The sequence below is a fragment of the Jaculus jaculus genome, chromosome 2 (genome assembly GCF_020740685.1).
Source record: "Jaculus jaculus isolate mJacJac1 chromosome 2, mJacJac1.mat.Y.cur, whole genome shotgun sequence".
In the NCBI taxonomy this organism is placed as follows: domain Eukaryota; kingdom Metazoa; phylum Chordata; class Mammalia; order Rodentia; family Dipodidae; genus Jaculus; species Jaculus jaculus.
In genome coordinates, this window is record NC_059103.1 from 36,232,960 (window position 1) to 36,257,421 (window position 24,462).

The window sequence follows — 24,462 nt, forward strand, 5'->3', positions numbered from 1 at the left end:
GGGGTACAGTTTACTGTGACAATCTGTAAAAAGTAAAATTAAAGATTAAGTTGGTTTGTAAAATTTTAAAAAATTCGAGGGAAGTCAAAATAGAAGAAAAGTAATGAAATATATAAAAGTGTTAGTGTACTGTACTCAAATCTGTCCCAAACTACAAATAACATTGTATGTTAGCCATATTTACATACAGCGAGTAAACTGGTAAGTAAACCACCTATTTTATTTTTTGTATTAAATATTTTGTTTACTTATTTACTTATCATAGAAAGGGAAAGAAAGAGAAAGAGGAAAAGAGGAAAAAATGTGCAAGCCAGGACCTCCAACCCCTGCAAACAAACACCAGACACATGCACCACTTTTTGCATCTGGCTTACAAGGGTATTGGGGAGTTGATCCTGGATCCTTAGAGTTCACAGGCAAGCACTTTTAACCATGGCACTAAGCCATTTTTCCAGCCCCCAAATTTTTTTAAGGGTACGGTAAAAATTATGTCCACCTTTGATCCTCATAACCATTAGAATAAGAAAATTTCAGCCTAATAAGTTTCTACGAAATGTGAGACAAGACCTAGAAACATTCAGGAGGTCACTACATTTCCTCTTCACACCTGAGAAAAGTGGGGTAAATACTACTGCTGCAGGAACCTGGAGTCTCAATAATTAAATAAAACATTCTAGAAAGATACAGCACTATGCCAGCCATATTGTCTATTCTGGCCTATCAGCATGTTACCAAATTCATGGAAAGAGGGGAAAAATACATCTATGTAATACATTTGAAAGTGAGGGGGTTGCTTTCATTATCCTTTTATGTAGAGAATATAATAAACTTAAGAATATTACTTACAACTCTTAACTATAAAAGAACTTGCTGGATAATTGGGCTGTGTTCTAGTAAATATACTTCATACTCTAAAACTCAAGCCCTTAGGCCAGTATGAGGTCTGTTTTAACATCCTCTATGATTAAACTGCTTTAACAGCATCTTATAGGACTCCCCATAATAATTCAAAAATTTTCCACATGTGGTTTGAAAAGATTAGACATGTCTTGGGCAGGCAGGACTTAAATCCAGGCTGATAACACAGTGGAGAAATTACATACCATAAAGGCAGCAAAGAAAGGGCAAAGTTTAGCAAAAGGAAGATATAATCAGAGGACACAAGCCTTCATATAAATCAAGCCTTTCTGTTCTGGGTGATTATTTCATAAGCTGAATCTTAGGCTGTTGATCTTTTTAAATGATTACTATAAAATGTATGTACTTTCAGAAACAGTGGCTGGATGATTTTTATTTCAGACATATTTACCTCTATTGTTTTGTTCATTGAAAATATAGTTTCCTAATGCAGTTGATTTTTCCAATAATAGGAAAACCCCAAAATTAAGTTAGTATAAAAGCAATGGAATGTTAGTGTACAATTACTATTTCACAATTGGAAAAGAGGTAATAAGAAAAGCGACTACATACATACTCAGACAAGACCTGTTTACAAGAGATAAAATCACGGTGTTAGAGCAGGAAATATTGACAACACTTTTGTATTTATGACTCTAAATTCTGATAATATAGCCACATAATAAAGCTTGTCTTTGTCTTTCCTCTAAAATGAAAGAAAATGGGTTTATAAGAAGGGAATTAAGACAGGAGAAAGACAGGCTTTCTGGAGTGCCCCATCTTCCTCACTATTTGGTGTATCACTGAACAAATTTGAAGAAGATAAAACATACCTTTCCCTAGAAATATATTTACATTGATAGAATCAGATTTGTTGTTAATACCAGATACTAAAATACATATCTAGCATCTACCCATTGTGATAACATAATTTATTTATCCTAATGCCTACAATAAATATAGCAAGTAAGTTGGCTCAATGTATTGTACTGTTAAGGATACTTTTTCATTATATCTTATTTACACAGGCTGAATTATTCTAATATACCTATGTCATGATAATACTCAGTAGATAGAAATAAGTCACAGTGCAGATGCACAACCTGCAAAAGAAATCCTGTTGGGTTGGAGACATAGCTTAGTGGTTAAGGCATTTGCCTGCAAAGCCAAAGGTCCCAGGTTTGATTCCTCAGGTCCCTTGTAAGCCAGATGTACAAAGTGGTGCATGTGTTTTGAGTTTGTTTGTAGTAGTTGAAGGCCCTGGTGCACCCATTTCTCTCTCTCTCTCTCTCTCTCTCCCTCTCTCTCTTTCTCTCTCTCTCTCTCTCTCTCTCTCTCTCTCTCTATATATATATATATATATATATATATATATATACTTCTTTTACCTCAAAATAAATATAACAATATCTGAAAATCAATAAGCATAGTTTACAATGTAAATAAACTTATGGGCAGAAACCATAAAATCATTTTAATATATACATGGAAGGCAATTGACAAAGTTCAACATGCATTTATGAATAAAGTTCTGGAGAAACTAGGAATAGATGGAACATGCATCAAAATAATAAAGATTATAGATGAAAAACCTGTAGTCAACATTACAGAAAATGAGAACAATGTAAAACACACCCTCTAAAATATGAAACAAAACAAATGTGTCAACTTTCTCCACTCTTATTTAGTATTACTCAACATCTTAGCTAATGCAATAAGACATAAGAAGGATAAAAAACTGATAAAGAATAAAAGAAAATAATGATCCTGTCCTTATTTAAAGATGGCATTACTCTATACATAATTAGTCCTAGAGACACAACCAGAAATCTTCAATGTTACATATTCAAAAAATTTTGAGACATAAAATCAGCACAAATTCAGTTGTTTTCATATTCCAAAAATAAACATGCTAAGAAATTAGAAAATTACCCTATTGACAATAGGTCTAAAAGAAAGAAAGAGCAAAGGAAGGAAGGAAGGAAGTTATCAATGAGCCTAATCTAAAGATGTGGAAAATTTCTATAAAGAAAACTTTTAGATACTACAAAAAAAAAAAAAAAAAGATACTCATTGCAGACCTATTCACAATAGCAAGGACATGGAAACATCCAAATGTCCACCATCATTAGCATGAGTAGAGAAGATGTAGCAATATATGTATAATAGAATATCATTCTGCTTTAAGAAATAATATCTGCAAATGTGACTGAGAGAGAGATAGAGGGATGATAAGCAGATAGGGAGAGGAATTTGAATCATAGAGATATGACAATGACTTGAAACTGTCTTGGTCCTAGAAGCACAGGGTAGGAAAAGCTCCCAGAGAAAAGTTGCTGTCCCCTTCGCATAGTATGTAGTCTAGGTAACTAGTTGAGTATTTCTGTGTTCAGGGCCTGAAATGGGGAGAAACAAACCCGAAGGACACTTCTAGGCTAATGGACAGAAGTGGGGCATCTAATCCCTTATTAAGTAAGACTGTATGAACAGGTCAGACCCAATAGTTTGGGGAAGGGGCTGTGATCCTAGATATAAACCAGTAATCATAGAGGGAGAGTAGCCATTCTGCTCAAGGGCCCCTCCGCATCTAGAAGGAAACTTTTTTTTTTTTTTATGTTCACCTTTGCTTGACTAAAATATGCTTGTTTTAATAAAATAAACACAATCACAAAGAAAGAAAAATGTTGGAGAGACTTTATGTTTCTAGATTGATAATCAATATCTTCAAAAAGGTTATATTTCCAGAAATAATCTAAAGATTCAATGCAATTCCCATCAAAATTTCAATGTCACTCTTCTCATAATAAGAAAAATATAAGCCATCCAACAATTCAAATGGAAACACAAAAGACCATGTACAGCCAATGGAAACCAAATAGAAACAATACTGCTAGAATAACAAGCTCTGGTCTAAAATTATGCTCTACAACCACAGTGACAGAGATAGCACAGTACTGGCACAAAATGCACATATAGATCACAGAATTGCATAGAGGACCTTGATATAAACCCACACAATTATGATCACCTAATTTTCAACAATGGGAACAAAAACATATCCTGGAACAATGCTTATTGGAAATATGGTACTGACAAAATGAATAACTACATGTAGAGAAAAGAAATTAGATTCACATATCTTATCCTATAAGTCACAGATATCTATTTAAAGCTAGAATCACTGAAAATACTAGGGAAATGCATACACAATACTCTGAAAGTTGCACATGTAAGTACAATTCTGAAGAGAACACCAACAGCAAGAAATAGTCTGAAGAGTCAATGAAGAGGATCACATGAAGTTTGAAAACATTTGCACAGCAAAAGAAACTATCAGAAGGGCAATCAGAAAGCCTCATCCAGGGGTGGATATATAAAAAGATTGCAAACTCAAATCCCCAAAATCTTGTCAACTAATAAATTGGCCAGGGAAACTAATAGTTTAAAAAACAAGAAAAAAAAACAGACATTTAAAAATGTGCTCAACCAAATTAGCCATAAGGATAAAAATTTTAATGCCAATTAAAACTACTTTGAGATGTCATCCCATCTCAGTTAGGAATGGCTGTCATCAAAAAAAAAAAAAAATTAGTGACAGCATATACTAATGAGGTTTCAGGGAGAGAGGAATCCTTTTTATCTGTTAGTAGGAATGTTGACAGCCACCATGAAAATCAGTATGAAGTTTTCTCAGACACTAAAAGTTGAACTATGGTATTACCCATGTATATCACTCCTGAACATATATCCTAAGGACTCAATATGCTACCATACTTGCACATTCCTGTTCATTGCTGCTTCCTTTGCAATATCCAGGAAATGGAATTAACCTAGATGTTTATCAACTAATGGTTGGATAATGAAAATGTGGAACAGATTCCCTTTAATGATTCTTCAGCTTTTCAATTCTTCTTGCAGTCTCCTATCTCAATTCATAACCAACAGTCATTTTAGCACTTCTTTTTTTTTTTTTTTTTTTTTGGTTTTTCAAGGTAGGGTCTCACTCTGGTCCAGGCTGACCTGGAATTAACTCTGTCATCTCAGGGTGGCCTTGAACTCATGGCAATCCTCCTACCTCTGCCTCCCGAGTGCTAGGATTAAAGCTGTGCACCACCACGCCCGGCTCATTTCTTATTTACTTATATACAAACATTGAAACTTAGGATCCCAGGAGGTGGAGAGATTCCTGTAAAAGCAGGAAGGCTTAAGGGGACTAACACCTCCAGAGCTGGAATCTCCAGACCACTCATGAACAGCTGGGCTCCTGTCACTGCAGTCCTGCCTGGGAGAGGAGACAGGAGAGGAACAAGAGATGAAGAAAAGGGAGTCAGTGAAAAAGACATGTAACATGAAAGCAGGAAGAAGGCTACGGTGGGAGGAGAGCACAAACAGGAGAGAAAGGAAACAAAAAACAAAAGTTTTTTGAAATACAACATAATGGAACCTAATTCTTTGTTCATAATTAAGGCAAAAAGGAAGGAATAAGGGAGGAAGGAAGAAAGAAAGGAAGGGAAGAAGGGAGAAGAAAAGAAATAAAAATAGGGTATTTTAAGAGAAAATGTTAAATTTGAAAGCATTTTTTAATTAAATCATGCATTTTTATTTCTTTATTTGAGAAAGATGAAGACAGAAAGAGAGAGAGAGAGAGAGAGAGAGAGAGAACGAATAGGTGTGCCAGAGCCTGTAGCCACTGCAAATGAACTTCAGATGCATGCGCCACCATTTGCATCTGGCTTATGTGCTTACTGGGCATTCAGACCTGGGTTCTTAGGTTTTATAGGCAAGTGCCTTAACCACCACATAATCTCTTCAGCCCCTAAAATATAAGTTTTAATATTAGGACCCAAGACCGACATGTTAATACAATTTTGGGGTTTTGAAGTTATAATTGTATAAGGAAGTACATACAATCTATACAAAGGAAGAGTGATGAAGAGTAAGTGAGTATTTATATCATACATGTTTATATAAGTAAGTATGTATACATTGTATATGCAAAATTCACTGGTAATGATCTGTGTAATGCAAAATGCAAACTCTGGTATTTTAAAAATTATGTTAAAAGTCAGGCATGGTGATACATGCCTTTCATCCCAGCACTTGCAAGGCAGAAGTAGGAGGATCTCTATGTTTGAGGGCATTCTGAGACTACATAGTGAGTTCCAGGTCACCCTGGACTACAGTGAGACTACCTCAAAAAACAAACAAACAAAAAAACCCCACTAAAGATAATAGAACATATTTTGTTTTGTTTGATATATTTTTGAGACAAAAAAAATGCAGTACTAGGAACCCTTAAACTTATGCTAATTTTCCTGTTTGATCCTCCTAAGCACAGAGGTTATAGCTATGAGCTACCATGTCCATAACATGATGGGAATTTACATATTAACACTATTTGTTGATTTGTGTTTTTACTTAACATTATTAATTATTGATATAAAATAGTAAGTCATTGATACTATTACAAGCTATAAACAGCAAGTTAAAGTTAATGAGGTCAGTAACTCAAATGTGTTAACAAATCTTGTGAAATAGAATATGCGATTATTCATTTATGTGTGATTTGTTTTGCTTGGCTTTTTGAGATATTTGTTTATTTATTTGGAATAGTTTTTTGCTTGGCCTTTTTGAGGTAGCATCTTGCTCTAGCCCAGGCTGACCCAGAATTCACTATGTAGTCTCAGGGTGGCCTTAAACTCATGTTGATCCTCCTTCCTTTGCTTCCCAGGTGCTAGGACTAAAAGGGTATGCCACCATGCCTGGCTTATTTGGATTTTTTTTTTTTTTTGGCATTGTCTAACTATGTGGCTCAAGCTGGCCTTGAAAAGGAGATCTTCCTGACTCAGCCTCCCAAGCGCTAGCACTTCCAAGGTGATGCCACCATGCTACATTAGCTTTATTTACATCTACATAACAAAAAAATGTTGTTATGAGAAACTATCCTGTACTTTTACGCTATAATTTTTATAATATAAATTTTTATAATATAATTTTTGCTCATCAGTATAAGTAATTCAATTATAATTTGTCAAAAGGGGTTTAGCAGAGCTGGAGAGATGGCTCAGTGGTTAAGGTCTAATGCAATGTCTAATGACCTGAGTTCCATTCCCTATGTAAAGCCACATACACAAGTTGTTTCATGCATCTGCAGTTTGTTTATAGTAGCTAGAGGCCCTAGAACATATATTTTTTCTCCTTCTCTGTCTCTCTCTTTCTTCCTCTATCTCTCTTTGTAAATAAATAAATAAATAAATAAAATAAGTTAATAAATAAAAATTCAGCAAATTATAGGATGGGAAGCTGGGGAGATGGCTGACTGGTTCAAGATGTTTGTTTATAAAGCCTGCCAGCCTGGGTTCAGTTCCCTGACACCCACATAAATCTGGTTACAAAGTAGTGCATGTGTCTGGTGTTCATTTGCAATGGCAAGAGTCTTTGGCATGCACACACCACCCCCCCACACACAATCCAAATAAATGAATGTAAAGATGGCACATCTCAATAATATATTCTCACTTATCCTGAATTTTAGTTCCTCTTCTGGTATTTTCTTGATATATATGTATTGAGTTGACATACAGAGATTTAGATCTTTTTCATTCTGGCATTTTAAAATGTCAGTTGTTTTATTTGATTCTCATCTTTCCTTCTCTGCTCAAACTCCTTTTACCCGTTTTTCCTCCCTCCACCAATACCTCCCCCTTGTGCTTATCCTCATGTGCATCTTTCCATGCATGTTTAAACTAGTTTGTAATGTGTTGTGTGTGTTTATGGGGAAGTTTAAGAACGACTTCAAATGCCTGTCCTCCTCTTTGGCTTTGTTTGAGGCAATTTTGTTCATTGTAGTTCCCCAGTCTAGGAAATGTTTGATTTTCCTCTCTTAGCCTTGCATCTCACCATTTGTATGTTGGGATTACACACAGAGTAGTGCCACGTCTGTAAACTTTCATGTGGGTTCTGGGGATACAAACTCCAGTTGTCATACTTGCCTGGCAAGGCATTTGCCTATTGAACTATCTCTCTAGTTCCATGATTAATTTCTATTAAGTCCCTTAGTATAAACATTCCATGCCATTGATATTTTCCCCTTGATATTAAATCTTCATAGAACAACACAGAAAACTTTGTAAAATCAGTGAAGGTTGAATTGTCATGATGACAATTATGATGATGATGATGAAATAGTGTTGACTGGGTAAGTCATTTCCTTAGGAATTTAATATGTGTCCTGAAGGGATGGATTTGGACTTTCACTGTGAGATTTTCCCATTACAGGAAATGGCCTAGGTGAAGAAGCCATTTTGTTAACACAATAGCTCACCTTTACAAATCCTCAAGCTAAAATATTCCTTCCAGTTTCATATCAAAAAGTTCTATAAGATCATTCAATGACATTACTGATAAAAACAAATTCTTTCTACATACCACCCTCCTTCCCTTTTCATACTCACACTCAGGCTGAGTGGCCACCTTGATGGGTTGAGAACTCTCCCCGGGCCCCCACTCATTGTAGGCAACAACTCGGAAAGTGTACATGGCTTCTGGTTTCAGGTTTCCCACAGTGAGCTGAAGGGACCCAGGTTGGGTTGTATTCAATGCTCGCTCCCTATAAATCAAGGTAAAGAGAATTATTATTTTACAATTAATACATTTAACCCAATCTTTAACTGGTGTAAAAGGGTAATCAGCACACAAAGTTTTCTTACTTATTAATTAATTTAATGTTGACTTTAGGACCTCAGATGCTTATGGTAAGGGCCTATAGGAAGATGCTGAAAGGCTTCTGGGAAGTTCAAGCTGGGCCGTTCTCCATGAAACTTGCAAACTAAGGTCTTTCTCCTTGACACTTTAAATTTAGAATTCAATGCTCATGACAAGCACAAAGTCATTAAAATAAGAATGAACATCTGGAATGTAGACAGGAAGATACATTTATGAACATAATGATAGATATCAAGTTTTCAATCATTCTACAAATTGGCCTTTGTTAGTGCTACTAACCAAGGCAAGAAAATACAGGTGCAAATATTTATATGTATAAACGGAGTTCTGACTCCTGCAGTTTGTGTTAAGTGCAGTGACTGAAAGGGAGTGAATTCCATTCTCTGTGAAAAGAAACAGTAATGCACATATGTCCCACTGCCTTGTTCTTCAAGCAAAATCTACATATTTTCACTACATTTATCAACTGAAAACTTTCTCCATGTTGCAAATGAATAAATCTGCTGGTCAGGGTGGGATTGGCAGTACATATTTAAAAAGACAAGTATGTACTCACACACATTGGCAGCATATATACTAACCCTGGAATGATACAGAGAAGATTAGCATGGCTCTTACACAAGGGTGACATAGAAATTCACAAAGTGTTCTATACTAAAAACAAAAGGATGAATGCTATGGATGTGGTATCCTTATTGAGCCTTTGGCAATAATTGGTTGAACCAAGTAAAGAAAAACAATCACAAATGATTGAAACTGTATCTTAAGCTTCTGTTGCTACATTTTTTTTCCTTTTCAGAAATTTGTTGGTTTTTTTTTTGAGCCATTTAAAGTGAAATATATTACGATTCCATTACAAATTAAGTTTTAAAAAAACAGCACAATTAAACCAAAACCTTCAAAGGCATAAATGGTGACTCTTGAGTTATGTATACTCTGAATATGGTATAACAAAGATTGGCTAACTCTTCCTGAAATTTGAAATTTTCCTTTTCCCCCTCCTTCTCTTCCTCCTCCCTCTTCCTTCCTCCTCCTCTTTCTTGTGTTAGACTATGTCCTAGCCTTGCCTAGCACTTGATAAGACAATGAACTTGAATATATGGAATGTGAATTCATCTAGATCAAGATTCAAAAAATTATACATAGCTAATCCTCCACATATATTCTTTATGTGTGGGTTGGAGGGGCACAGTGTGCTATCAAACCATTTACGGTGTGGTCAAAAATTTCACGAATTGTAGAGAGGAGCTGATAAAAGAATTGCCTGACAATTAGAAATATCTTTTATATCTTATAAAGCAGAACTAGTTATCCACTTTAGTGATTATTTGATATAATAGCACAAATTTATCCAGAGCTGTTGATAAGTAAAATATATATCCAGCCTAGTTTTAAGGGCTGAGGTAGAGATTAGAGCAAGCTCTCTATGCTTAATTGGTGTAGGTTTAGATGAAAATGATTAGTAAAATCATGAAAAGAATTAACTTCACTAACCACCAAGGAAAGGCAAATAATAAGCACAGTGAGCTCCCATGCCAATCAGAGTGGTAGTTTTCAAAATGCACACGTGATGATGAGGATGGACAAAGAACCGGCCATGAGGAAAAGAGTCACATGTGCACCAGACTACCACAAAGTTCAGGTAATATAATCCTTGTACATATTCAAAGGATGCGGCATCAGCTATCAAAGAGACATCTGCATTCCTGTGTGTGTTACCAAAACATTCACAATGTGCAACCATCCTAGATGACCTAGGAGTGGTTAATGAAAATGTGATATAGACAATGCAATGATGCTGATAGGAGAATGATATCGTATTATTAGTAACAAAATGAATGGGCTCGAGGAAATTGCATTTAGTGAAATAAGTCAATTAAAAATAAGGAAGTATGGGCTGGAAAAATAGCTTAGCCATTCAAGCATTTGGGAAGCCTAAAGGCCCAGTTCAATTCACCAGTACCCATGGAAGCCAGATGCACAAAGTGGCACATTCATTTGGAGTTAATTTGTAGTAGGTAGAGGCCCTGGTGTGCCATTCATTCTCCCTCTCATTCTACCACTTATAAATAAATACATAATAAATATAAAACATTTTAAACACGTAAGTTCTGCATATTATCACATAGAACTCATATTCTCATATTGATGCTAAAACAGAAAAGTAGATTTGATTGTAGTATAGTGATCAGAATATGCTGAGAAAGGTGGAGTCAAGGAGAGAGAAGGAGGCTGGCTAATGGGTACCAAGCATAGCTACACAGGAATGACAAGCAGCAATTTTTTTAAATTAGTTTTCTATTCTGTAAGTACAGGCAGTTTTGTACCATTATTAGGCTCATCCGTGACCTACCCCCTCCCCATTAGCCCCTTCTTCTTGAGATATATGGGTCGTGCATTGTGGAGTTAGCCCACAGTTATTGGTATGATAAATGTCTCTGTATATCATGACCCAACATGTGGCTCTGACATTCTTTCTGCCCCCTCTTCCACAAAATTTCCCTGAGCCATGTTGGGTTCATTTCTGGTCTGCTTCAGTGCTGAGATATTGGGGGCCTCTGGGGCTCTGGCTTTCTGATTTCATAAGCTAAAAGAGGGCCTACATCTATTAAACTCTCTATAAAAAATGTAAGGGCTATCTCATTTGTCCTGGTGCTAACTTACTCTCCATTGGAGAATATGCTTCTCTTTTGCAGATAGATGCAGATCCTAAAGACAGAGGCACCCCATCATACCTCAAAAGGGCCCTGGCTGAAACTAAGGATAATTGGTGAAACAAGCAAGGGTGCTGTTTTCCTGATGAACCGGATACCAGCACAAGGGGGAAGGAGACCAACACAGAGAAAAATCAATACTGTAATGTTTTTTAATGCAGTGGGATTGCTTAGTTCATAGTTTTCTTGCATGCATTCTACAATTAGGAGGATCTCAAAGGCCCCTGACACAGATTAATGAAAGACAGAGGGGTATATACTAGTCCTGATTTGATCAGTGTATACTGTATATATGCACTGAAATATCATTATGTACCTCATAAATATGCACATTTATAATGTGCTAATAAAGTATGTTAAAAATGTTTAAGGACATGGAAATGCTGGTTGTATATAATGATCTAATAATCATCACACATTTTCACATGTAACAAATTATCAGCATATCCATAAATATGCACATTAAAAATAAACATAATGGGGAGCATAAGATTGGACCCAACTGGAAATGGTACCATAAAATCATATATACTGAAAGATAAACTAAAATGTTGCATCTCATCAGGTCCTTAGAGGGAACACCTGAATCAAAGGGCCCTGAAGAGAGTATGATGAAGACTAAATTTAATCATCTCCTCTTTCTCTTCTTTCTTTCTCTTTTATATTACCTATCTTTTCTTCATTCTTTTCCCTTGGCACTGGCCTGTAACCCCTAATACCAGGATGTGGTTAACATCCACAATGAGCTGTTGACCAGTGAGACCTACAAGGTTTCCCAAAAGAAGACATATTTCTGTCAGATAACTTGATCACCCACCAAAGATTAATGGTAAACCCTATTGCCAATGCACCATATGCTGTTGGTACAGAATATGGAGAGATGTGGCTGGAATCTGGAAGAGAGGTATTCCCAGACAGTTAGCTTGTCTAGTGCCAGAAGGTACTACATGAGTAACTGGGGGGAAATGTCGAACATATGTCCAAGCAATTTGTGGTCTAAGCTACTAAGCAAATAACCTGACGTGATGCTCACTCAAGTGCAATAGTGCACACAGCTGTGGTGAGTAAACAACTGCTCCTGAATTGGCTAATGGATCCATTCAGTGGAATAGAACCCATAGCTATAAGTGAGAAACAAGTCAGAGCCATTTCCAAAAATCGAATCTGCTCTCCAAATATCAAGCTCCCACCAATCTTGTGCTACAAGAGGGCCTACACCTAAGAAATTCCCTCTAAAATAATAAAGGTTATTCCATTTATCTGGTGATGACTTTACTCTCCATTGGAGAATCTGCTTCTCTTTTTCAGATGGACACAGAACCTGAGGAGAGATTCAGCCCATGGTACCACAACAGGGCCCCAGCTGAAACCATAGAGTAATTGGGGAAATGAACAAGAGTGTTCTTGGCAAACCTAGTGCCAGCATAAGGGATAAGGAGATAGACACACAGAACTCTCAACTCATACTAAACCAGATATCCAGATACACAGAGGTTTCCAAGACCTCATCACTGAAATAGACGTAAAATGAACCCAACACGACTCAGAGAAATTTGTGGAAGAGGGGGCAGAAATAATGTTAGAGCCACAACTTGGGACATTATGCACAGAAACATTGTCTCTTCCCCGTAACTGATGGCTACCCCCACAACATAATGACCCACAATCCCCAAAAAGGAGGGTCCCTTCAGAGGGGTGTGGACATGGAGGAGGCTAATGATGGTATCAAGATGGCTGTTTACACATTGAGTATGTACATAACTAATAAAGGAAAAATAAATAAACATAATTAATTTTTGAAATTTTTAATTAATTTTAATCAGATAGTATGCTTGCTATATATAGCTTATTAAGCCAAACACACAGATATCAGGATTTTGCATATCATTTTGTTACTTCCTTTTAGTATAAATCATATACACAGTGTCCCATGAGCCCATTGATATAGATATGATGATTGTATAATCATTAGTGTCTAGATGTCAAAATGAGATTTAGAGAAACAAAGATATTTTTCCAAGGAATAATATATAGCTAGTAGTCATCACAATTGCAGGGCATCACCTGTGGAACTTTTTTTCCTGTAAATCCAGTAGAGAAAAAGGAGTAAAGGAGTATAAATCTTGATAAGTACTTTGGATAGTGTGGTGGTTTGATTCAGGTGTCCCCCATAAACTTATGTGTTCTGAATGCTAGGTCCCTAGCTGATGACAGTTTGAAATTAAAGCCTTCTGGAGACAGTATATTGTTGGGGGTGGGCTTATGAGTATGATAGCCTGCTTCCTCTGGCCAGTGTTTCTAACACTCTCCTGTTGTTGGTGGCCACCAGATGTTGGCCTGGAGGTGATGTTCACCTTTTGCTCATGCCACCATTTTCCTCTGCCTTCATGGAGCATTCCCTTGAGTCTGTAAGCCAAAATAAGCCCTTTTTCTCACAAGCTGCTCTTTGTTGGGTGATTTCTGCTACCAATGTGAACCTGACTGCAACAGTAAAGGTTGATGCCAACAAGTGGTGTCATTGCCTCTAGAAATCTGTGGCTTTGGCCTTTTGGAACTGCTTTGCAGGAGAAATGTGGGAAGATTTGAAACCTTGGTTTAAGAGATTCTTTGTAGTGCTGTAAGAACAGCTTGATGGACTAGTCTGGTCAGAGTTGAAAGACCTGAATGCAGGAAGAACTATGGTCTGTGAGATTTGGCTTATGAGGGTGAGAAACAACTTTGCCTTGACTGGGCTAGAAGCAGTTTGTGTGAGAATCTTGCTGTTATGACCCTGTGCAAGGTTACATTGTGGAGAAACAGGGTGGCATATGCATATGAATATTGCACAGAAAGAAATCTTTGGGCTACAATTGTATGAGAGATTATAACCACTGAGATTGTGCCAGCTGGCACTGGGACAATAGAAAGAATGCAGAGTCTTTTGAAGCAGCCTGAGTGCTGAAGGTCTGTCCTGTTATTCAAACTCTGCTTTATTCTCCCCTGGATTAACAACTTGGCACCAAAGCAGGTATTGTTGATCATGAGGCACACACGAAAGAAAGGGCCATTAGCGTTACAACATGGTCTTGTGTTTTGGAAACTATGGGGTCCTTTAAAGTTTGACTGAATGCATTGTATTTACATAGTATCAGTTTATGGGAGTAGGGGCAGCATGTGATGGTTTGATTCAGGTGTTCCCCATAAACTTATGTGTTTTGAATGCTAGGTCCCCAGCTGATGGCAATTTGGAAATCGGATCCCCTCAAAGGTGGTGTATGGTGGTTTATGAATGTTATAACCAGCTTCCCCATGCCAGTGTTTGGCACACTCTTCCTTAGCTGTTGTCCATTTTATGTTGGCCAAGAGATGATGTCTACCCTTTTCTCATGCCATCATTTTTTGCTGCAATCATAGAGCTTCTCCTTTTACTCTGTAAACCAAAATAAACCCTTTCCTCCCACAAGCTGCACTTCACTGGTTATTTTGTGCAGCAATGTGAACCTGACTCCAGCTGCATTGCAAATCCAATTGCCAATGCATTTGTTATACTCCATAATAATAGGTGGGCTGCCCACTTGATCCAGGGGGGAAATAAAGCACACTTTGAAGAATGGGACACTCCTTCAGGACCCTTCAAAAGAGTCTGCATTGTTCCTGTTGTCCAAATACAGGTTAGCTGGTCAAATTTTAATGGTTATAAAACATTTGCAGCTGAACAGGTAGCAGTTTTGGCCAAAGGATTTCTTTTTTTTTTTTTTTTTTTTAGTTTTCTGTGCCATATCTTTCTGTTCACATCAGTCAATTTCTATACAATGCAACCCTGTACACATTCTCAGGCCATGGGCATAGAACAAGCCTCTTATAAATGGCTTCTAGCTCAATCAAGGCAAAGGTCTTTCTTTTTTTTTTTAATTTTTTATTTATTTATTTGAGAGAGCGACAGACACAGAGAGAAAGACAGATAGAGGGAGAGAGAGAGAGAATGGGCGCGCCAGGGCTTCCAGCCTCTGCAAACGAACTCCAGACGCGTGCGCCCCCTTGTGCATCTGGCTAATGTGGGACCTGGGGAACTGAGCCTCGAACCGGGGTCCTTACGCTTCACAGGCAAGCGCTTAACCGCTAAGCCATCTCTCCAGCCCGGCAAAGGTCTTTCTCACCCTCATAAGTCAAACTTACTTCTTACTGCATAGTTCTTAGTGCAATCAGGTCTTTCAGTTCCAACCAGAAAGATCCATCAAACTGTTATTTATCACCCTTCAAGGTATCTCTTAGGCCAAGATTTCAAATCCTTCTACTTTCCTTCTGCAAATCAGTTCTAAATAGTCAAAATCACAGAATCAGGATAGTAGCAGCAAGAATATCACTCTCTGGTGCTAATTTTACTGTTGCAGTCCAATCACATTGCTTGCAGAAGACACCCAACCATGAGTATCTTGGGAGAGGAAAGGATATATTGTGGCTTTTAGATTCTAGGTGAAGATTCATGACGGCAGGGGAAAATGATGGCATGAACAGAGAGGATGGACATTACCTCCTGGCCAACATAAGGTGGACAACAACAACAGGAGAGTATGCCAGACACCGGCAAGGGGAAGCTGGCTATAATACCCATAAGCCCGCCTCCAACAATACACTGCCTCCAGGAGACTTTAACTCATGAATTGTCATCAGCTGGTGACTTAGTATTCAGAACACATAAGTTTATGGGGACACCTGAATCAGACCACTATAATGATCTTTTACACCCTGCATTAAAAAAAGAAAATCTATGTTCTAGATGATGCCTGCATAACCTTGAATAGCCATTCTTAAAGGAGAAGGAAGGTGAATATACATTTATCACACAATGAAAATTGTGTTTATATATGAAGTAGAAAGTGAAACTCATGAGAGAAGTCTTCCAAGTTCACATAGTTTCTGTGGAACTCTGAATAGTTTCCCAAATCAAGCACAGCCACACAAACATACAACTTATGTTCATTGATATTTCCTCAATCTTATATGAAGCATGAGCCAAGCATCTTCAAAGAATGTTCTGTGTGAAATGCAATCCTTGTTCAAACACTGAAAACAGTGTTGAAATGTCCACACAGTGTCTGTGGATGTTACTCTGTACCAACCATTGATTTCTTCAGTAGAAGTTCTTAATTACTTTAAACAATGTTAAAAAAAAAAAAAAAAAAACTTCCATTTTTTTTTTTTTATTATTTTAAGGCAAAGTCTTACTATGTAGGTTAGAACTACGTAGAGCAGTTTGGACTCAAACTTGTGGCAATACTCCTGGATCAGCCTTCTGAGGGCTGGGTTTATAGACATGTATCATAATGCCCAGTCTAATATTTCAATTTTATGTGTACTTTTCAGAAATCTGTTTAGTGAGTCAAAATGACCTAAGCTATGGAGGAACTTCAGGACTGGTGTAAGAACCCGAGGTGATTTTTCTTGACTTTAACTTATCAGAACCCAATTCCTCAAGTGTAAAAGGGAGACATAAAAAATTTTACTTCAGTCTGAAGTAATTACTTAATCGAATGTCTCATGTAAATCATGACTATAAAAATAGCTTCTCCTTGTTCTTGACCACTGGATTTCTCAGTTCTTTCTACTTTGTACTGTCACGCTCCTCTTTACATGTATGCTTTGCGTGCTGTATGGACATATGTGGTTATGTGTCCTGTGGGCATGTGTGCAGAAGCCAGAGGAGAGCTTCTGGCGTCCTCCTCTACCACTCACCTGCAGGTCTCCTTTATGCAGCGTGTGGAGGTTTGAATTAGGTGTACTCTATAAACTCTTGTGTTCTGAATGCTTGGTCCCCAGCTGATGGCAATTGAGAAGATAGACCCTAGGTGTAGGAGGTGTGTTGCTGGTGGCAGCTCAGGGGTCTTATAGCCAGTTAACCTTACCCATGCCAGAAATCAGCCCACTGTCCTGCTGCTGTATTCCCCTGCTGTGGTAAGGTAGATATATATATCTAGCTTCTCTCTGTTCATGCCATACTTTCCCCTCCCATCATAAAGCTTACCCTTGACATTGAAAGCTAAACTAAAAACTTTCCTCTCATTAACTACTTTTTGTCAAGTACTTTGTCCAACAAGGAAAATACATCATGAAGTCTCTAAATATAGAGCTACCTATGGCCTTAGTGATTCTCAAGTTTTCTGGTCCCCAAAGGACTGGAATATAGGAATGCATGGCCACATCCATCTGCTTACATGCTGTGTAATTGAACTGGGGTGAGTCGGGCCCTCACAGGCTCTCATGTTTGTGCAGGAAGTGCTCTTACCTGCTAAGCCATCTTCCTAGCCCCTGACATACACCCTGTTCACATACATATATAAAATTGGTTAACTCCATGCCCAGAACCATATGTTGGCTCATACTGGATCCAGAACAAATTCGCCTTCTTGGAACCAGCCAGATGACTATAGAGTGTAACACAAGCCTTTCACATTCCTTTGCCGTGGGCCACCTGCACCAACACCCTTCCCTAGGCATGGCCCTGCGATATCTCAAGTTGCCTTTGGTTCTGTTTTGTTCAGTTGGATTGTCCTATAGTTCTCTGCTTTAAGCTAATTATTTCCTGTTTGATTTGAAGTCTTATTTATAACGAAATCCACTATGAATTTAGTTTGATGGAATTTCCCTTCCTGACCATCATACCTCTCAAATCCAAGAGCAGTAAATGTTCTCTCTTGGTGTTTTCATTGTTCTTGATTTGTACACTTAATACAGTGTGTATCACATTAGAGCACACGTTAATGACCATGCCTAACTCTTTGATTAAGTCACAAATTATATTATTCACACTCAGCATATATTTCCACTAAAAATAAAAAAAAATAGCTTGGCTGCTGGTGCCAATATTTTTAAATGAGTATAGAAGTAAATGTGAGCATTTTAGAAGATTGCTTGAATGAAATCTTCAAATATATTGTGATTCTAGAAAAAGCCTAGAAATCTAGATTTGATACCATGTTTCCCAATTTAGTTGTTCATCTTTAGCAGGCTACTTCACTTTCCTGGGTCTTTATTTCATTATGCAAAATAAAAATAAAAAATGAAAGAAAGAAAAAGAAAAAAAAAAACAAAGCAGGATCAATACATAGAAGGTTTTCTTCTTTGATTTTCTTTATTGGGAATAGAAAATCACTTGTGTTTTATTTGATGCTATTGTAATTATTTTTTCCTTCATGTTTTGCTATTAGTTTTAATTCAATACAGGGCGAGTGTTTTTATATTTCTAGAGTAAATAGAATTTGAAGATTAAACTTGATCCTGCATTTCAAAAGATTATTTGTAACTAGAGTCATTAGTTCACATATCAATGTATACTGACTTATCTAAGCACACTGAGGTGTTAACATTTAAGTACAACTGTGAATTCAGCAACAAATACTGTTTTAAGGTGCCAAATACCTAATTAGTTGCTTCTAGCAGGAAGAATTATTATTAATTCCTTTGTAGAGAATAAGCTATGCTATTTTTAATGAAAATATTTTTAGCATCACCTTTTTATCCAATTCATTTTTATTTCTCTGTTGAATAAAACAGTAGTGCAACAAAGTTGGGGAGATATGTCCATGATGCCAGCACTATGATGAAAGGTCCAGAAAGGAAAACAAACAGACAGACAAACAAATGTCAGCTCAATGAAAATATTTCAATATTAAATATGACTTAAAGCAACAAGAACCACAACTCTCCAAGTTCTATCCATGTTCCTTACTAGCCAGGAACAAAAAATTTAGGAATTAGTGTTAATTTGTAGAGGAAAGGGATGGTGAGTAAAGTTATCAGCAGACAAAACACGATTAGAATAGAGATTATTTCTATCTGAGGCATTCCACTGCATTTTGCATAAAAATTGTGGGGTTTTATTGTTGTTCTTCTTGAATTAATAAGAATCATGGATCTCCTCACACACAGCCTTTAAAAACATTTCATTTTCTAAAATCTCTGCTTCAAGATCTAATACATATCTGAGAAATCAATTTCATAAAACATTTCTTAACAAATGAAATGTCATATTTTTGTGAGAAGAAAGGTTTTATCATCATATTATTTATTTTGCTCAGTTTCAACATCTGTCTTGATGATAATCATCACTCTTCTGGTTGGGGGCCCAGCTGTTCCTTCACATGCTTTAGATCCTGATGTATTTATCTGGTGTAAACATCTCTTAGCCCCAGATTTCTACTTTGAGTCTGTCTTTGCATTCCCACTGAAGTATAATTTTTTTTTCCCAACATGTCATGAACTGCATTTATCATCTTTACTCCCAAACCTTGACCATTTCTGGAATACTAATCTCAGAGAATTGCACCACTCTCCTCCATTAAATTACAGCAGAAAGTAAGTCATGGTGGTGTTTGCCTGTCAATCCAAAACTCGGGAAATGCAGGAGACGGGAGTATATCAATTTTTCCTGGGTGCAGAGTTCATTATAGGTCAACCTGGACTACATGGGTAGCCCCTGTTTCTAAAATAACTGATTAATTACAAATGCAACAGATATCTAGTGAAGTTGGTACCTCCCTATTTCTCCCAAGTCATGTACTCTTTTTCCCCTGGTCCTATCAGTAATTTTGCCTACATATATCTCAATTTATCTCTTCTATGCTGTCTCTAAGGACATACCTTCCCTTCCCTGAGCCAGGATCATTTCCTCCCTGAGCTTGTTCTTTGCCTTTTGGCCTCCATCCAGCTAATCTCTGGTCTAAGTCCCTCTCTCCAACCAGTCATCCATTCAAATCAGCAGCTGTACTATGGGGAGTCATCAGTCATGCACTCCTTACAGTTACTACTAGGGACACGTGACTTTCCATGACAGCTGTTCCCTCCGTGGTGCTTATCCATTCTCCAACAGCACCATCCTCCGGGCCACTAACTGACTTCTAGAGAAAATCCTGGGTTCCAGCAGATAGTAGATAAGCTTTTGATTCATGTTCTACATTTGCTGATTCCGTGAGTAATGGCTGATTTACACACAGCATTTATAGATGCTCTGTTTTAGTTTTCAGTATGATTTAAGCACATTGGAGAAATGAAATCATTATTCTTTCATCCAACTGTTTAAGAGCATTTTATAGCAACAGTGGCAGTTTCACATGTTACAGGGAAGCAGAGGCTCTGAGAAGTAGTCTGACTTTGCCAAGCTTTAAACCTTGGCCACTGCAGTGCTTTGGATTCTGAGTCTTGTCCTCTCCACATCCTAACACACTCCCTTCATGGATAACAAGCTTCCTGAGAGGCAGAGTCCTCCACTCTGAAAAGCGGGGAAAGCATATGTAAACACATGTTGAAAATGTAATGCACAGTGAATTCTAAAATGAATCCTCTGTGTCAATCATAGACTGCCCGTCTCTAATCCTGAGCACAGGTCTCTGAGGCAGCAGAAAAGCACGGATGCTGCAGGTGGGAAACCCTGGTTGAGCCTTTATTCTGCTGCAAAACAGTGTGTGACCTTGAACACATCAGGAGTGCATTGGAGTCTTCCTGCTCATTTGCAAAATGAAGATGCCAGCTCCTTATCTACCTACCTCACAGTGCTATTGTGAGGATTAAATTGAATGATGCTCATAAAAGCATTGTAATTACCTCATCTGCACTACTCTGTATTTTATATGTAGCTTTTGAAGGAAATATCTCTTACTTTGTATGTATAGTGAAGAGATCTGCTTCCATTTAAATACTGGGTCTAATATTTACTACTTGCATAGATTTGTAAGCAGTATTTTTCAGTATTTCTGAACATGTCCTTAGTGAAATGTGAATTATCATAACTACATTATCTGAGATTCAAATGGGATAATGCTTATGAAAGCAATAAATTTCTCTCTAAATATAAGTCAGAACATGCCCCTGTATTTCATTTCATTTATTTTCATTGCAAACTCACACACTGATTTATATTTGGGACCAGCTAACAAGAGCTGAATGCTTTTAAAGCAGTAGGCAAAGACCAAGTATTTCAGGAACTTGTTTAGAAGATTCCTTAATATACATCACAATCTTATGTATGGGATATTATCATTATGTTATATTGTATATACTATATTCTGAGGAAACAAAATCATTAATTGTGGTGGTTAATCTTGACTGCCAGTTTGAACAAATTAGGAGACTATTAAAGCAGTCTTTGGGATGTGTCTGTGAAGGCATTTCCAGGGACAATTGTCAAGTGGGACAGCATACTGAGAGGGAAAGGCAGGTGCAGCTGTCCAGTAAGCTGGAATTAGAACAGGAGAAAAGGGCACTCAGTGTGTGCCAGCTCTTCTCTTTTTGGGGCGACGCTATCACATGTGGAAGGCAGACTCCAGCTTCTTAAGCCTCTTAAGGTGGGCTGGCTCCCAGTGTATACTCCCTAAGCCTTGGGGAGGGACCACACCACTGGTCCCTCCTATTCTGACACTTCCAATTCTTCAGTTAAACAGTTACTACTTCCTGCAACACTCCAGTGTGCAAGCAACCATTGTAGAATTATCCAGTCTACGATTATATAAGCCAATGTAATAAGTAGGCACACACACACAAACACGCCTGCACACACTATTGGTTCTGTTCCTATAGAGAATCTGGACTAATGTACCCTCATTGGCCCAAAGCCACATTTGTAAGGCAAGAATTAACCTTATACTTTCTATTTCATAGCCGTACAGCCTTGACCTTTTGGCTACACTTTATCACACACTAAAAATGATTTCTGAATTACTAAATGGCAGGTGTAATGCTCTTTAAACATACAGAAACTATCCCACAATGTTTAAATAATGGCAAATAATATGGAATAAACTTAGTTTTAAGTCATCAATTTATTGTAAAAACACGCAGAAGAAATTCATGTTATAATTTTATAAATATTGAGAAAGGTTGGTCTCTTCCTTTTAAATCCCCTCATAGAGCAGGGGAGTTACAACACCTGATCCTCACTGGCATTTTCATTAATGACCTATTTTGCTTTTTACAAGCTATGTGACAAGTGTGTGAAAGCTTTCAGGCCTTATCTACATAATAGATTATGATGAAGATAGCAAAGGATCACTTGTACATAAGATATTTATCCTGGCATAAAGTTCAGCAAGTATTTAGTAAATGCTTGTTATTACTGGAGGCACAAACTCCATAACCTTGGACGCTCTCTCCTCAGCAGCATTCTGTGAATACAAGTGTAAGTAGCAGTAAGTAAGATTACTGACAGTCTCAAGATTACTTTCAGTTCTAATCATATCGGTGGAGCAAATATTTCCTTCATAATTCTGGCTTTCAGATTTTGGGATTGATGATGCTCTCTGCCTTATGAAGTGAAAGAATCCTGAAAGATCAGGATTAAAAATGTTAAATATAGCACTTGTGTTATTGATACCATTAACCCGTCAGACAGATTAATGATAATCTTAGCAAGAGTAATTTGCCTGACAAGGTTATTGCTAATCAGAGGCAGACATTAAATCTACTACCTCTGAAAAAACTACTGTGTTAAGGAACTAAATAAATCCATATAAGCAAAGAAACATCTCAGCTAACTCTTCAGAGACATACAGCATGCATTTGTTCCAATGAAGGGCTAGAACACACAGAATGAATGGTGTCTTAGAATTATGTTTCAACATATTTTTTTTCAATTAAGAAAGTTGGAAAGAATGTCAGAGCCACATGTTGGTCATGATATGCAGAGACATTTATCCTACCCATAACTGTGGGCTAACTCCACAATGCATGACCCATATACCTCAACAAGGAGGGGCCAAGGGGAGGGAGTAGGTCACGGATGAGCCTAATAATGGTACCAAACTGACTGTATTTGCTGAATACAAAACTAATTAATAAAAAAAAATAAAAAAAGAAAGTTGGTATTGAACTGCAGTCAGTATTTCATCTGCCTTATAAAAAATTACAGATTGTTTTATTTGTTAGGAAAAACTCTATCAAGAGTCTCACATATCTTGATCATATCACTTCTGCTAAATAACTGGCAATATGTGGCAGAGTGCTAGGAACATGGATATTATGAATGGGTCTTATTTTCAATCATTAGAGAGAGAAATTCACTAAAAACAACATGGGTCAAAAAGTAGAAAATATTAGAATAGTAATACAGTGAAAGAATGGGGAGGAGATAAAGAGGAAATGAATGAATTCTGTCTCGAAGGACAATGGAGAATTTCATGCAGTAGCTGACATTTTGAGTAGGACTTCTCAACACATATTGGGTGAGTGTCTGCTATGTGATACGTTGCTCCTGGTATAAAGAACAGCTCCTCCAACAAATGAGATTAAAAACCCTTCATTCATGAAAATACTTAGTAGCAGAGGCCAGTAAGTTAAAAAGAAGATATAAAGGGAAGGGAAAGGAAGGGAGGAGGGTACTTAATAGGTTGGTATTGTATATGTTGTAAGTAGAATGATTGAGATGGGGAGGTAATATGATGGAGAATGGGATTTCAAAGGGCAAAGTGTGGGGGGTTTGGGAAGGGTATTACCATGCTATATTTTTTTATAATCATGTAAAATGTTAATAAAAATTGTGGAAAGATAAAAAAAAAAAACCCTTCATTCATGAATCTTCAGTTCTCATGGGAGAAAGAAGATTACAGAACCACAACTATTAAGAAGAAAGTAATGGAGACATGCATGTACAGAGCCACATATCTGTATACCCAGATACTTGGAAAAGGAAGGTCTGAGGATTGCTTGATCCTCGTGACTTGAAGCCACCCTAGCTAACAAAGCAAAATCCTCACCTTTTTCCTTCTTTTTTAAAAAATAAAAACATCAAAAAGAAAATGGAATGAAATCCATGTGCAAGAAAAGAACTACTATTAGGAAATATGTTCGCAAAAAGGTAACAATTCAGAAACAACTTCACTGGAAGTTAGAAAATGATCCACATATATCTGGTAGGTGTATTCTTGGAAAAAGTACAAACATTTGTGATGGGAGGGTTTGTGGTATAATTAGAAAATATAATGAAGCCAGGAGACTAGAGAACAATGACAATTGGAGAATCATGAGACTAGTAAGGAATGAGGGTAGTGGACAAGAGATCAGAGGGGAAAGGCTTTTGCTTGTCATCTAAATGATGCTTAGTTCAGGACAGCTTTAAAACAGAGGAATGACATAAACCAGGTTATCAGTTACAAGGCTGCTA

The 24,462-nt window shown here is 37.2% G+C and overlaps 1 protein-coding gene and 1 non-coding gene across 4 annotated transcripts in view; one reads left to right on the forward strand and one right to left on the reverse strand.

Moving 5' to 3' along the window:
• Dcc (DCC netrin 1 receptor) overlaps nucleotides 1-24,462 on the reverse strand; it is a 1,292,030-nt gene that overhangs the window by 386,711 nt on the left and 880,857 nt on the right. For all 3 annotated transcript variants that reach the window (XM_045143229.1, XM_004667488.2, XM_045143230.1), the window contains exon 9: nucleotides 8,352-8,506. In XM_045143229.1, the coding sequence (XP_044999164.1) occupies nucleotides 8,352-8,506 (155 nt within the window). The remainder of the gene's footprint in view (nucleotides 1-8,351; nucleotides 8,507-24,462) is intronic.
• LOC123459049 lies at nucleotides 9,171-9,281 on the forward strand. The gene has a single exon (XR_006635979.1). It is a non-coding gene; the product is annotated as a U6 spliceosomal RNA (small nuclear RNA).